This window comes from Schistocerca piceifrons, chromosome 1 (assembly GCF_021461385.2).
Source record: "Schistocerca piceifrons isolate TAMUIC-IGC-003096 chromosome 1, iqSchPice1.1, whole genome shotgun sequence".
NCBI classification, from domain to species: domain Eukaryota; kingdom Metazoa; phylum Arthropoda; class Insecta; order Orthoptera; family Acrididae; genus Schistocerca; species Schistocerca piceifrons.
The window spans coordinates 1,120,236,217-1,120,248,476 of record NC_060138.1 but is presented as its reverse complement, the minus strand read 5'-3'; the positions used below and the strand labels follow the sequence as shown (position 1 = coordinate 1,120,248,476).

At 44.9% G+C, this 12,260-nt stretch overlaps 1 protein-coding gene and 1 non-coding gene across 2 annotated transcripts in view; both read left to right on the top strand.

Moving 5' to 3' along the window:
* Window positions 1-12,260, top strand: part of LOC124778169 (xaa-Pro aminopeptidase 1-like) — a 156,688-nt gene that overhangs the window by 40,461 nt on the left and 103,967 nt on the right. Inside the window, exon 2 of the mRNA XM_047253626.1 lies at window positions 10,550-10,725. Coding sequence (XP_047109582.1) covers window positions 10,550-10,725 — 176 coding nt within the window. The remainder of the gene's footprint in view (window positions 1-10,549; window positions 10,726-12,260) is intronic.
* Window positions 5,259-5,332, top strand: Trnat-ugu. The gene has a single exon. It is a non-coding gene; the product is annotated as a tRNA-Thr (tRNA).

Genomic DNA, 12,260 nt, shown 5'->3' with positions numbered 1-12,260 from the left:
TAAATCGAAAAAATTGTTCATCTTTTGAAGCAATCCACGAATCGATCCAATTTGTGACTTCTTCATTGGATCGGAAGTGTTGGTCAGCCAGGCCATGCACCATTCATCTAAACAGGTGATAGTCAGAGGGAGCAATGTCTGGAGAATACGGCGAGTGGGGTAGGACTTCCCATTGTAACGTTTCCAAGTATGTTTTGACCTCTTTTGCAACATGGGGTCACTTTATCGTGCCTCTCGCTGTATTGCGGCCATTTGTCTTTTAATGCTCTGCTCAAACGCATTAACTGCATTCGATAGCGAGCACCTGTGACTGTTTCACTTGGTTTTGACATCTCATAGTACATGACGCCGAGCTGGTCCCAACAAATGCAGGGCATGATCTTGGAGCCGTGAAATTCGGTTTGGCCGTCGATGTGTAAGCATGGCCGGGACATCCCCATGATTTTTTGCGTTTAGGGTTATTGTAATGAACCCACTTTTCGTCCCCGGTCACAATTCGATATAGAAATCCCTTCCGTTTTTGCCTCTGAAGCAACTGTTCACAAACACAAAAACGCCATTCAACGTCTCTTGGTTGCACCTCACACGGGACCCAAGTTCCTTCTTCCTGAATCATGCCCATAGCCTTGAGACGTTTTGAAATAGCTTGCTGTGTCACTCCAACTAATCGTGCCAATTCTTCTTGAGTTAGACGCGAGTCTTCACTCAGCAATGTCTCCAATTCTGAATCTTCGAAAACGTTCTCTCTTCCGCCACTATGCCGGTCTACGACGTTCAAATCACCGTTCTTGAAGCGCTGAAACCACTCACGACACGTTCTTTCACTAACAGCGTCCTTACCATACGTACTTGGGAGCATTCGATGAGACTCAGCCACTGTTTTCTTCATATTGAAACAAAACAGAAACACCTCCCGCAAATGACGAGAATTAGGCTCATAAACTGACATTTTCAATCAAGAAGAACTTTATAATGCAGACACAAATCGACTAATGTTTGAATGAGGTTATGTTGACCGAGGTCGAAGCTAACTGCCTGACATCTGCGATCTGTTTCTTTCGACCGCCACTTACCGTTGTCGCCACCTATCGGCAAACGGCGGAAGCAAAGTTGTACACCTTGTATAACAGCTGCGGATACTGTGTGGTGTCTGTTCTTTCGGACATGTCCGAAAAAACAAACACCACGCATTCATATAATTTGATTGGCCTAACTGGTTGGGCAATGGGCCCACATTCTTCAGTGCGGATGCACAAGTACGTCCGACCTCCTGTGGGAATCTCTGAGCAACGAGCGTGGAGGAAACGGAGAGAGACTGCAGATAGGTGGCTTCCGATGGGAATGTGGTTCGGCCGTGAGGCGTGCCCAGACAGTCCGCGCAGTTGTGATAACACTGTGTCCGGGTGACGCAGTGGTTAACGCACCTGCCTAGTAAGCAGGAGATCCCGGGTTCGAAACCCAGTCCGGTCCACATTTTTCACTCGTCGCCGTTGATTCCGCATAATGTCCTGATGCAGCTGGTATCAGTATCCCTTCCCTTTCATTTCTATTCTTCACCTCTCCATCTTCAATTTACATATAACATGAAACGCACCTCAGAGCTTTGATCTTCTACAAACAGTTCATAGTTATGAATTGTTGTTGTCACTCAGATTTACTTATTTCGTTAGGAGGGTGAATCAGGAAAGTGGCCCACCAGAGGTTTTGTTAGAAAATACTGAAACACAATTAGTGCAAGAATAATTACTATTTATTGTTCCACGATAGATTATGCTAAACTCACTAGGTGGGGTGGGAAACCGCCCGCCCGCCCTGTTTGCCGTAGTGCGCAAGTGCGATGTAGCTCGGATCTTATACCCAGCTAGTGTATCATTCTAGCCCGTCACACTCGCAGTACTGGAGGGGTCGCCTGCTTCGTAATACGTACAAATCAGATGTGATTCCACCCGACCTTTTTGCTAACGTCCTTCCAATCCCGCTTGTGGACAGAGTTTCACTACTGGCCATTTAAATTGCTACACCAAGAAGAAATGCAGATGATAAACGGGTATTCATTGGACAAATATATTATTCTAGAACTGACATGTGAATACATTATCACGCAATTTGAGTGCATAGATCCTGAGAAATCAGTACCCAGAACAACCAACTCTGGCCGTAATAACGGTCTTGATACGCCCGGGCATTGAGTCAAACAGAGCTTGGATGGCGTGTACAGGTACAGCTGCCCATGCAGCTTCAACACGATACCACAGTTCATCAAGAGTAGTGACTGGCGTATTCCGACGAGCCAGTTGCTCGGCCACCATTGACCAGACGTTTTCAGTAGGTGAGAAATCTGGAGAATGTGCTGGCCAAGGCAGCAGTCGAACATTTTCTGTATCCAGAAAGGCCCGTACAGGGCCTGCAACATGCGGTCGTGCATTATCCTGCTGAAATGTAGGGTTTCGCAGGGATCGAATGAAGGGTAGAGCTACGGGTCGTAACACATCTGAAATGTAACGTCCACTGTTCAAAGTGCCGCCAATGCGAACAAGAGGTGACCGAGACGAGTAACCAATGGCACCCCATACCATCACGCCGGGTGATACGCCAGTATGGCGATGACGAATACACGCCTCCAATGTGCGTTCACCGCGATGTCGCCAAACACGGATGCGACCATCAGGATGCTGTAAACAGAACCAGGATTCATCCTAAAAAATGACGTTTTGCCGTTCGTGCACCCAGGTTCGTCGTTCAGTACACCATCGCAGGCGCTCCTGTCTGTGATGCAGCGTCAAGGGTAACCGCAGCCATCGTCTGATAGTCCATGCTGCTGCAAACGTCGTCGAACTGTTCGTGCAGATGGTTGTTGTCTTGCAAACGTCCCCATCTGTTGACTCAGGGATCGAGACGTGGCTGCACGATCCGTTACAGCCATGCGGATAAGATGCCTGTCATCTCGACTGCTAGTGATACGAGGCCGTTGGGATCCAGCACGGCGTTCCATATTACCCTCCTGAACCCACCGATTCCATTGTCTGCTAACAGTCATTGGATCTCCACCAACGCGAGCAGCGATGTCCCGATACGATAAACCGCAATCGCAATAGGCTTCAATGCGACATTTATCAAAGTCGGAAACGTGATGGTACGCATTTCTCCTCCTTACACGAGGCATCACAACAACGTTTCACCAGGCAACGCCGGTCAACTGCTGTTTGTGTATGAGAAATCGGTTGGAAACTTTCCTCATGTCGGCACGTTGTAGGTGTCGCCACCGGCGCCAACCTTGTGTGAATGCTCTGAAAAGCTAATCATTTGCATTTCACAGCCACTTCTTCCTGTCGGTTAAGTTTCGCTTCTGTAGTACGTTATCTTCATGGTGTAGCAATTTTAATGGCCAGTAGTGTAATTACGGTAAAAAAATTTCTTTCCACTCTACTTTCGTCCTTAACCATTTACACATTTCTGCCCTTCGTATAATGAAAGTCAAATACAAGCTCGAACAGTAGTTGCTGAATATCTTACAATGCGCTGAGTGACAAGGGAATAACGGATCAGACAGTGTGGTAGCACGGCATAAAGTAGAAGCACACGCCTTATAACCTTGTAACACGTCGGCAGCAAAAGAAAGGCTGTGAAGGTATGGTCCGTTGGATGGACGTTGGCAGTTGGACACGCGTTCTTGGTCTTCCTACCTCATATCTGATTGTTCGTATTTTCTGAAATCTTTCCGAGTGTCTTATTATTAGGATTTTCGAGGTTAAAATACGCGGCTTACGAAGGACGTGGACTAAAGTGTCAAGGTACGCCCTCACAGAAGGGCAGCGGAGGGCTGGAGCCTCGGAACACTGCTGGAGCGCCTTTCGAGGAATCGCCGGCGCGCGCAGCTGCTGGAAGCTCGCCAGCCGCTCGCCGATGCCTCTCCCCTGATTGTCCGTCCGCTGATCGGCTGGCGCCACGTCCGTCTAGAACGTGCCGACACGTTGCGCTGATAGCGACACGGCGGCGGCAGGGGGAGCGCGACCTCGCACGCTCACTGGAAGCTCACAGGACTCCTCGAGAATTCCCCGCAGCTCTGCGCGCATCAGTATGCACAGCTCCTGCTGCAGACCTCGCAGTTTCCTACTATACAACACTGGCGAACACTAACCCCCGAAAGTTAAGCAAAAGCAAGAGAAGAGAGCACATTTGATGGACAGAAAGACAGTAGAGTTGCAGAACATGATAAGGTTCCGTAACTTGTCATTTTCCATACAATAGTGTCGAAAATATGTCATCAAGGAAGTTCTGAAACTGTATATACTCTATATACAGGGTGCTACAAAAAGGTACGGCCAAACTTTCAGGAAACATTCCTCACACACAAATAAAGAAAAGATGTTATGTGGACATGTGTCCGGAAACGCTTAATTTCCATGTTAGAGCTCATTTTAGTTTGTTCTTCCACCTACGCTCAATGGAGCACGTTATCATGATTTCATACGGCATACTCTACCTGTGCTGCTAGAACATATGCCTTTACAAGTACGACACAACATGTGGTTCATGCACGATGGAGCTCCTGCACATTTCAGTCGAAGTGTTCGTACGCTTCTCAACAACAGATTCGGTGACCGATGGATTGGTAGAGGCGGACCAATTCCATGGCGTCCACGCTCTCCTGACCTCAACCCTCTTGACTTTCATTTATGGGGGCATTTGAAAGCTCTCGTCTACGCAACCCCGGTACCAAATGTAGAGACTCTTCGTGCTGGTATTGTGGACGGCTGTGATACAATACGCCATTCTCCAGGGTTGCATCTGCGCATCAGGGATTCCATGCGACGGAGGCTGGATGCATGTATCCTCGCTAACGGAGGACATTTTGAACATTTCCTGTAACAAAGTGTTTGAAGTCACGCTGGTACGTTCTGTTGCTGTGTGTTTCCATTCCATGATTAATGTGATTTGAAGAGAAGTAATAAAATGAGCTCTAACATGGAAAGTAAGCGTTTCCGGACACATGTCCACATAACATATTTTCTTTCTTTGTGTGTGAGGAATGTTTCCTGAAAGTTTGGCCGTACCTTTTTGTAACACCCTGTATATAGTTAAGGCTCACCGGCCACTTGACCATCTTCTTCTTCTTTACGGGAATCGGCAACGCGCCGCGAGTAATGAGTATAACGGGTGGGGGCACTACGAATGTAGTGCGGGACAATACGTTGAGAATGTGGGTTTCGCGGGAGGCGTGCCAGAGATAAATCCCTGCAGTCGCACTATCCTCTGTGTCCTCGATGGCTCAGATGGATAGAGCGTCTGCCATGTAAGCAGGAGATCCCGGGTTCGAGTCCCGGTCGGGGCACACATTTTCATCTGTCCCCGTTGACGTATGTCAACGCCTGTAAGTAGCTAAGGGTGTTCATTTCATTCTAATTCAGTATATACTCGTTTGAAAGTATGTGTAAGGAAACCGGAATCACTCTTACACAATATCTTAACAGTTAATAGGGAATATGGTTACCCCTAGCTAATGCTCATGCTTTGCAGCTATGTGATAAATTTATTTTCCTTTTTATAAAGCGGCTTCACTACTGAGTACTTCAATCGCTCAGAAAACTGACCATTCCTAAAGGAAAAATTACAAATATGGCTAAATACAGGGCTAACATGTGTAGCATTGCACTTTAGTATTCTGCTAGACACTCCATCATAACCATGAGAGTCCTTAGTCTTCAGTGATTTAATTATTCACTCAATCTCCCTCTTGTCTGTATCACAGAGGAGTATTTCAGACATCAATCTTGGAAAGGCATTTGCCAAGAAAGTTACATGATTCCCTGTAGAAACTAAATTTTTATTTAATTCACCAGAAATGCTCAGAAAATGATTGTTAAATACTGTACATGTATCTGATTTACAAGTAACAGAAATATTTATGCTGCGAACTGACTTTATATCGTCAACCTTGTGCTGCTGACCAGACACTTCCTTCACAACTGACCATATGGTTTTAATTTTATCCTGTGAATTAGCTATTCTATATGCATACCACATACTCTTTGCCTTCCTAATAACATTTTTAAGCACCTTACAATACTGTTTGTAATGGGCTACTGTAGCTTGATTGTGACTACTTCTAACATTTTGATATAATTCCCGCTTTGTTCTACAAGATATCCTTATCCCACTAGTCAGCCACCCGGGCTGCCTATGACTGCTAGTGCCCCGTTTAGAGCGTTCTAATGGAAAGCAACTCTCAAAGAGCATGAGAACTTTAAGGAAAGCATTGTATTTATCATCTATGATATCGGCACTATAAACATCCAGCCACTCTTGTTCCTTGACAAGGTTTAAAAAACTCTCTATTGCTGTTGGATTAACTTTCCTACATAGTTTGTGATTAAATATGACATTTGTTTGCGTAAAAATGCCTTTTAGTGTTAAAATTCGTCCATCATGGTCTGAAAGAGCATTCACGCATTTACTAACACAATGCACCCATCTAGTAATGAAGAATGAATAAAAATATTGTCTATAGCTGTGCTACCGTTCCCCTGCACCCTAGTTGGAAAAAACACACTCTGCATCAGATCGTATGAATTTAGGAGATCTACCAACATCCTTTTTCTTGCGCTATCATACACAAAATTAATATTCAAGTCACCACATATAACTAATTTCTGGTACTTCCTACAAAGTGAATCAAGAACCCTCTCTAGCTTAAGCAAAAACGCTCTGAAGTCGGAGTTAGGGGACCTATAAACAACAACAATTAGAAGTTTAGTTTCACTAAATTCAACTGCCCCCGCACAACATTCGAATATCTGTTCAGTACAGTCTTCCATAACTGCCTTCGCCTCTTTAGCAGTACGAGCCAAGTGGCTATCAGCATTATCTCTCATGCCGTTGTACACTTTGAGCGTCGAATCTAATTTTACTTTTGCCATCGCGACATCCAAGCTAGGGTTTTTTAAGATTTTGCCGACTGGATATGTTATCCTCATAATGCCACACACTGTAAACAGAGTGATGATAAACTCGCAACCAGAGAGAGCTCGAAGGAGAACATTGGCTTTGGCAGTCGTTGTTCTATCCCTCCAACACTGTATTTCTTTAAGAACTTTGCAAACTGTTCCAAGGTCAGTTGTGTATTGATTAACAGCATCATGTCGCTCAACTCATCTCGTTTGATAGTGTGACTGCAGCGGGTGTTCTAGGTGACTCTTCAATGTTGCGAACTGCTTGCTAGACGCTGTAAAGAACGATACTATTTCTTCAATGGCACCAGGTGCATTTCTCACACTTGTAACTTTCTACTGCGAGAGACAGCGAGGTTGAGCGGATGACTTCGACACGGTGCTACTTGCGCGTTGATAGCTTTCTTTTTTATTGTAGCCACAGTGCCTTTCAATTCTGGCATATTAACTGAGCAACCATCACACAGTTCTCTCACTCAGTGTAAACAGAGTGATGATAAACTCGCAACCAGAGTTCTCCAGTGACAGAGAAAGGCTTTCCATCCGCCTTAGAATCGTAGTTCCTAATACTTCACCAGTAAAGTTACGCTCTTCATCTTGACTCTCTTGACGTTCATCGTCAGTGTTTTTCCTACAATCATTGTCTTTATGGATGTCAAAGAAACCCAAAAATCTTTCGTGTAATTTGCCGTCACCATCAACATATCTTGCAGCTAAACTCAGTTGGGCGATGTACGCTATATCCGTAGTCTCATAGAAGATTATGCAGTAATAAAGAGAATCTTTCGATTCCTCCAGTACTCTCGATAACATCACTGTTTCACAGCACGAAATAAGTTTGTTACACGTTGTTTTACTTACGCAAGTGGCATTCGCTTTAGTGGTTTCAAAGTATTGTTTCAGTTACAAGTCTCCAGCGTCAATTCTAAATCTTAGAAGAACTCTAAAATTTCCCTCGGTACTCACTATACTTTCACGATCATTTTCGTTTTCTAATAGGCTCCCATCATATCTATGCCCCTGCAGAGAAATATTTTGCTTTCCACGAAATATGATTCTTTTTATTGTAGCTACAAGACGGTCTCAGTTTTCCCTAATGCTTTCCATTCTCTGTCTTCACAATTGATTTATGACTTCAAGTTCGCGGTTGTCCCATGTCGCCAAAAATAATTTTGCATCTATTGACGCTGAGAATCGATCTCAAGGTCACCATCTTTACCAGGACGTTTGGCAAACTTTGTTACTGGTTAGGTCACAAGTTTCTTGGCAATAATGGATTTCTTTCCTCCAACCATTTCATTATTCACAAAAATTGAACAGTTAATGCAAAGAAGTCCCTTTTTATCTTGTGAGAAGAGCAGCCATGGATACTGTTCAAACTGATTATCGTGCACTTGTCTGTTTCCAAACCACTTGCTGTGGTCGGAAGTAGACAAGATATAACCTTTTTCAAGTTTCCTTGGAGCTGTGAGAAGCTTGTGTTTTATATCATCACTAATATTTCCTGACGTTAATATATCCAAATAATTGCCAATATCCGTGGGATTAAAGGAATCAGTCGATGAACTTTGTTGTGGAAGTTTCGACGAAGTACTGGGCTCTGCCTGTACATCTGATGATGTTTTTGCGGCTGAATGGTGGCCGGAATCTTCAGATGTTTCTACTTTTCTTCTTATTATTACATAACGATCCATCTATTATATTGTTACAATGTAGGTAAATTAGATGCCAATTATCCTTGAATAAACAATTTATTCGCACTGAAAAATGCAACACTAGCACAGTTAGCACTAAAACGCACACGGTCACACTCCGCACGGCCCCACCGAGTATCTTGAAACAGAAGAAATCGGGCGAATGGATTGGCCTGCCTGTTCTCCAGACCTAAACCCGATCGGGCACGTCTGGGATGCTCTCGGTCGACGTATCGCTGCACGTCTTCAAACCCCTACGACACTTCAGGAGCTCCGACAGGTACTGGTCCAAGAATGGGAGGCTATACCACAGCAGCTGCTCGACCACCTGATCCAGAGTATGCCAACCCGTTGTGCGGCCTGTGTACGTGTGCATAGTGATCATATCCCATATTGATGTCGGGATACATGACCAGGAAACAGAGCGGTTTTGTAGCACATGTGTTTCGGGAGGGTTTCCTGATCTTATCACGAAAACCGTGGACTTACAGATCTGTGTCGTGTGTGTTCCCTATGTGCCTATGGTATTAGCGCCAGTTTTGTGTAGTGCCACGTTGTGCCAGACCAGTTATAAGAGTCGAGGGGTAGGAAAGGGAAGCATTGGTTGGGAAGGGAGTGAGATAGGGTTGTATCCTATCCGCGATGTTATTCAATCTGTATAATGAGCAAGCAGTAAAGGAAACAAAAGAAAAGTTCGGAGTGGGTATTAAAATCCATGGAGAAGAAATAAAAAATTTGAGGTTCGCCGATGACATTGTAATTCTGTCAGAGACATCGAAGGACTTGGAAGAGCAGTTGAACGGAATGGACAGTGTCCTGAAAGGAGGATATAAGATGAACATCAACAAAAGCAAAACGAGGATAATGGAATGTAGTCGAATTAAGTCGGGTGATGCTCAGGGAATTAGATTAGGAAATGAGACACTTAAAGTAGTAAAGGAGTTTTGCTATTTGGAGAGCAAAATAACTAATGATGGTCGAAGTAGAGAGGATACAAAATGTAGACTGGCAATGGCAAGGAAAGCGTTTCTGAAGAAGAAAAATTTGTTAACACCGAGTATAGATTTAAGTGTCAGGAAGTCGTTTCTGAAAGTATTTGTATGGAGTGTAGCCATGTATGGAAGTGAAACGTGGACGATAAATAGTTTAGACAAGAAGAGAATAGAAGCTTTCGAAATGTGGTGCTACAGAAGAATGCTGAAGATTAGATGGGTAGATCACATAACTAATGAGGAGGTATTGAATAGAATTGGGGAGAAGAGGAGTTTGTGGCACAACTTGACTAGAAGAAGGGATCAGTTGGTACGGCATGTTCTGAGACATGGAGGGATCACCAATTTAGTACTGGAGGGCAGCGTGGAGGGTAAAAATCGTAGAGGGAGACCAAGAGATGAATACGCTAAGCAGATTGAGAAGGATGTAGGTTGCACTAGGTACTGGGAGATGAAGAAGCTTGCACAGGATAGAGTAGCACGGAGAGCTGCATCAAACCAGTCTCAGGACTGAAGACCACAACAACAACACACGTTGTGTGGCACCACATTCTGCAATTATCTTTAATTTATGAGCATGAGTGTTCAAAATGGTTCAAATGGCTCTGAGCACTATGGGACGTAACATCGGAGGTCATCAGTCGCCTAGAACTTAGAACTACTTAACCCTAACTAACCTAAGAACATCACACACATCCACGCCCGAGGCAGGATTCGAACCTGCGACCGTAGCGGTGGCGCGGTTCCAGACTGAAGCGCCTAGAACCGGTCGGCCACACCGGCCGGCTGAGCACGAGTGTATGTGCGTGCTTGAGCCCTGGCGCAGCCGTGTAGTCGGTGCGCACGGTTGGGGCGCGGCTGACGAGCGAACTGCGTCCGTTGCCCGCAGGTGCGTGTTGCGGGTTGTGGCCGTCAGGGGCTGTTGCGGCGCCCGACTGGGTGCGGCGGCGGGCGTGCCCCGCGACGGCGGAGGACCCGCAGCCGGCCGCCAGGGTGGGCACCGAGGCGCGCGTGCGCAGGCTGCGCAGTCTCATGCGGGACCCCAGGCACCTGCTCGACGCCTACCTCGTCACCTCGTCCGACCAGCACCAGGTGAGTGAGACTGGTTCACTTCCGACCTATTACACCATCCACGTGGGATATACCTAGCGCGCATGCGCGCAGCAGACTGTACGCGCGAAAAGAAAATAGATGCTTTATGTCCTGATGTCTTGCAAAGTCGTTCCTTCTACCGCGCTCAACTCAAGGGCGACTGTGTGATATACTGAAGCGTCATACGTTCAAATTATTTGTAAACTCAAGGTTCCTATTTACAAAGAAATTGTTTTCTACCATTATGTATTGCGTAATAGTTTTTCTCTAATGTAGGTTAGTACTGTTCTGAATTACAGACGCAACAGTTTTATATTACGACACTTGATCACACAGGTATATGTATATCGAAATTTACATTTATACATCATATTGCGCATGGAGGATCCACTTGTTTTTGGAGCTATTGCCCTGGCAGTGACAGTAAATTTTCGGATTAGCGCAGAACGGCGACGAAAACGAAAAGTCAACGTTGTTGGGTTCGACCCTAGCTGACAAGAAGGGTGGAAGGCAGGGAAATATATTCACTGCTAATGAAAGAACTGAGGCCCGAAGATTCGCGAGAATTTCAGAACTTCGTTAGGATGGACATGGCCTGTTTCGAGAAACTGCTGTCTATGATAGAAGATGGAAACAGAAAGTTTGACACAGTCATGAGGGAGGCTATCTTACCTTCTAGAGAGTAAGAATTATATGGTTATGTTTTGTGATCATACCAGCCTAGATCACTAATAAAATACCGGTGAACGCGCTGTTATGTTGCTGGCTGGTTGTAACATTACATTTCCTGGAAAATGGGGAATCTTTTAAGAGTCTGGCTTTTATCCACAGAATAGCACAGCCCACCATTTCAAAAGTTGTTGTGGATGTATGTACTGCAATTTGCAACACATTAAATGACCAATACTTAGGTGACCTTGTGTTATTTTTCCAAGTTTGGACTTTACTCAGAATTTTGCAGTCCTCGTCTGTCGCACTGGAGCAAACTGCAAGGACTTTCTCCCTTTCACTGTCAGTTTCTCTTTTCTGGCATGTTCAAATCACGCAAGAGGTGCAATTAAATCAAACCTGAACTTTCGTAAACCAAAGCATTAGGATACAAATCGAAAATCACTGTATAACGTTATATGCATATTCCTCAGAAAGAAACCATTTCCGACTACCTTATTATGATACAGTGGGTCATACATAGACCTTTCCTCGCTGTATGGCTGATTTCAGACGCTTAATTCCTCTCTGCTCCATTTCATTTCTAGAATACGAAGCTAGCAATACAAAAAATCCTTTCACAAACAGTCTACTGCAAAAATAAGGTTCTTTTCTGCATTTGTGAAACCTGTTTACTAAAAAAAAATGCAGAAGATCCCCAACGCGAAAAATCCCCAGCACGAACGTCTGAAATTAGCCACTAGAGGCCTAACAATAACCAAACAACAAGCAGGAAGCACCGTGGTACGCCTTTCTGCGCATGCGCGAATCGTCGCTGCCTACTGCGCATGCGCAGATTGACAGCAGTTTAGAACTGCTCTCTATTC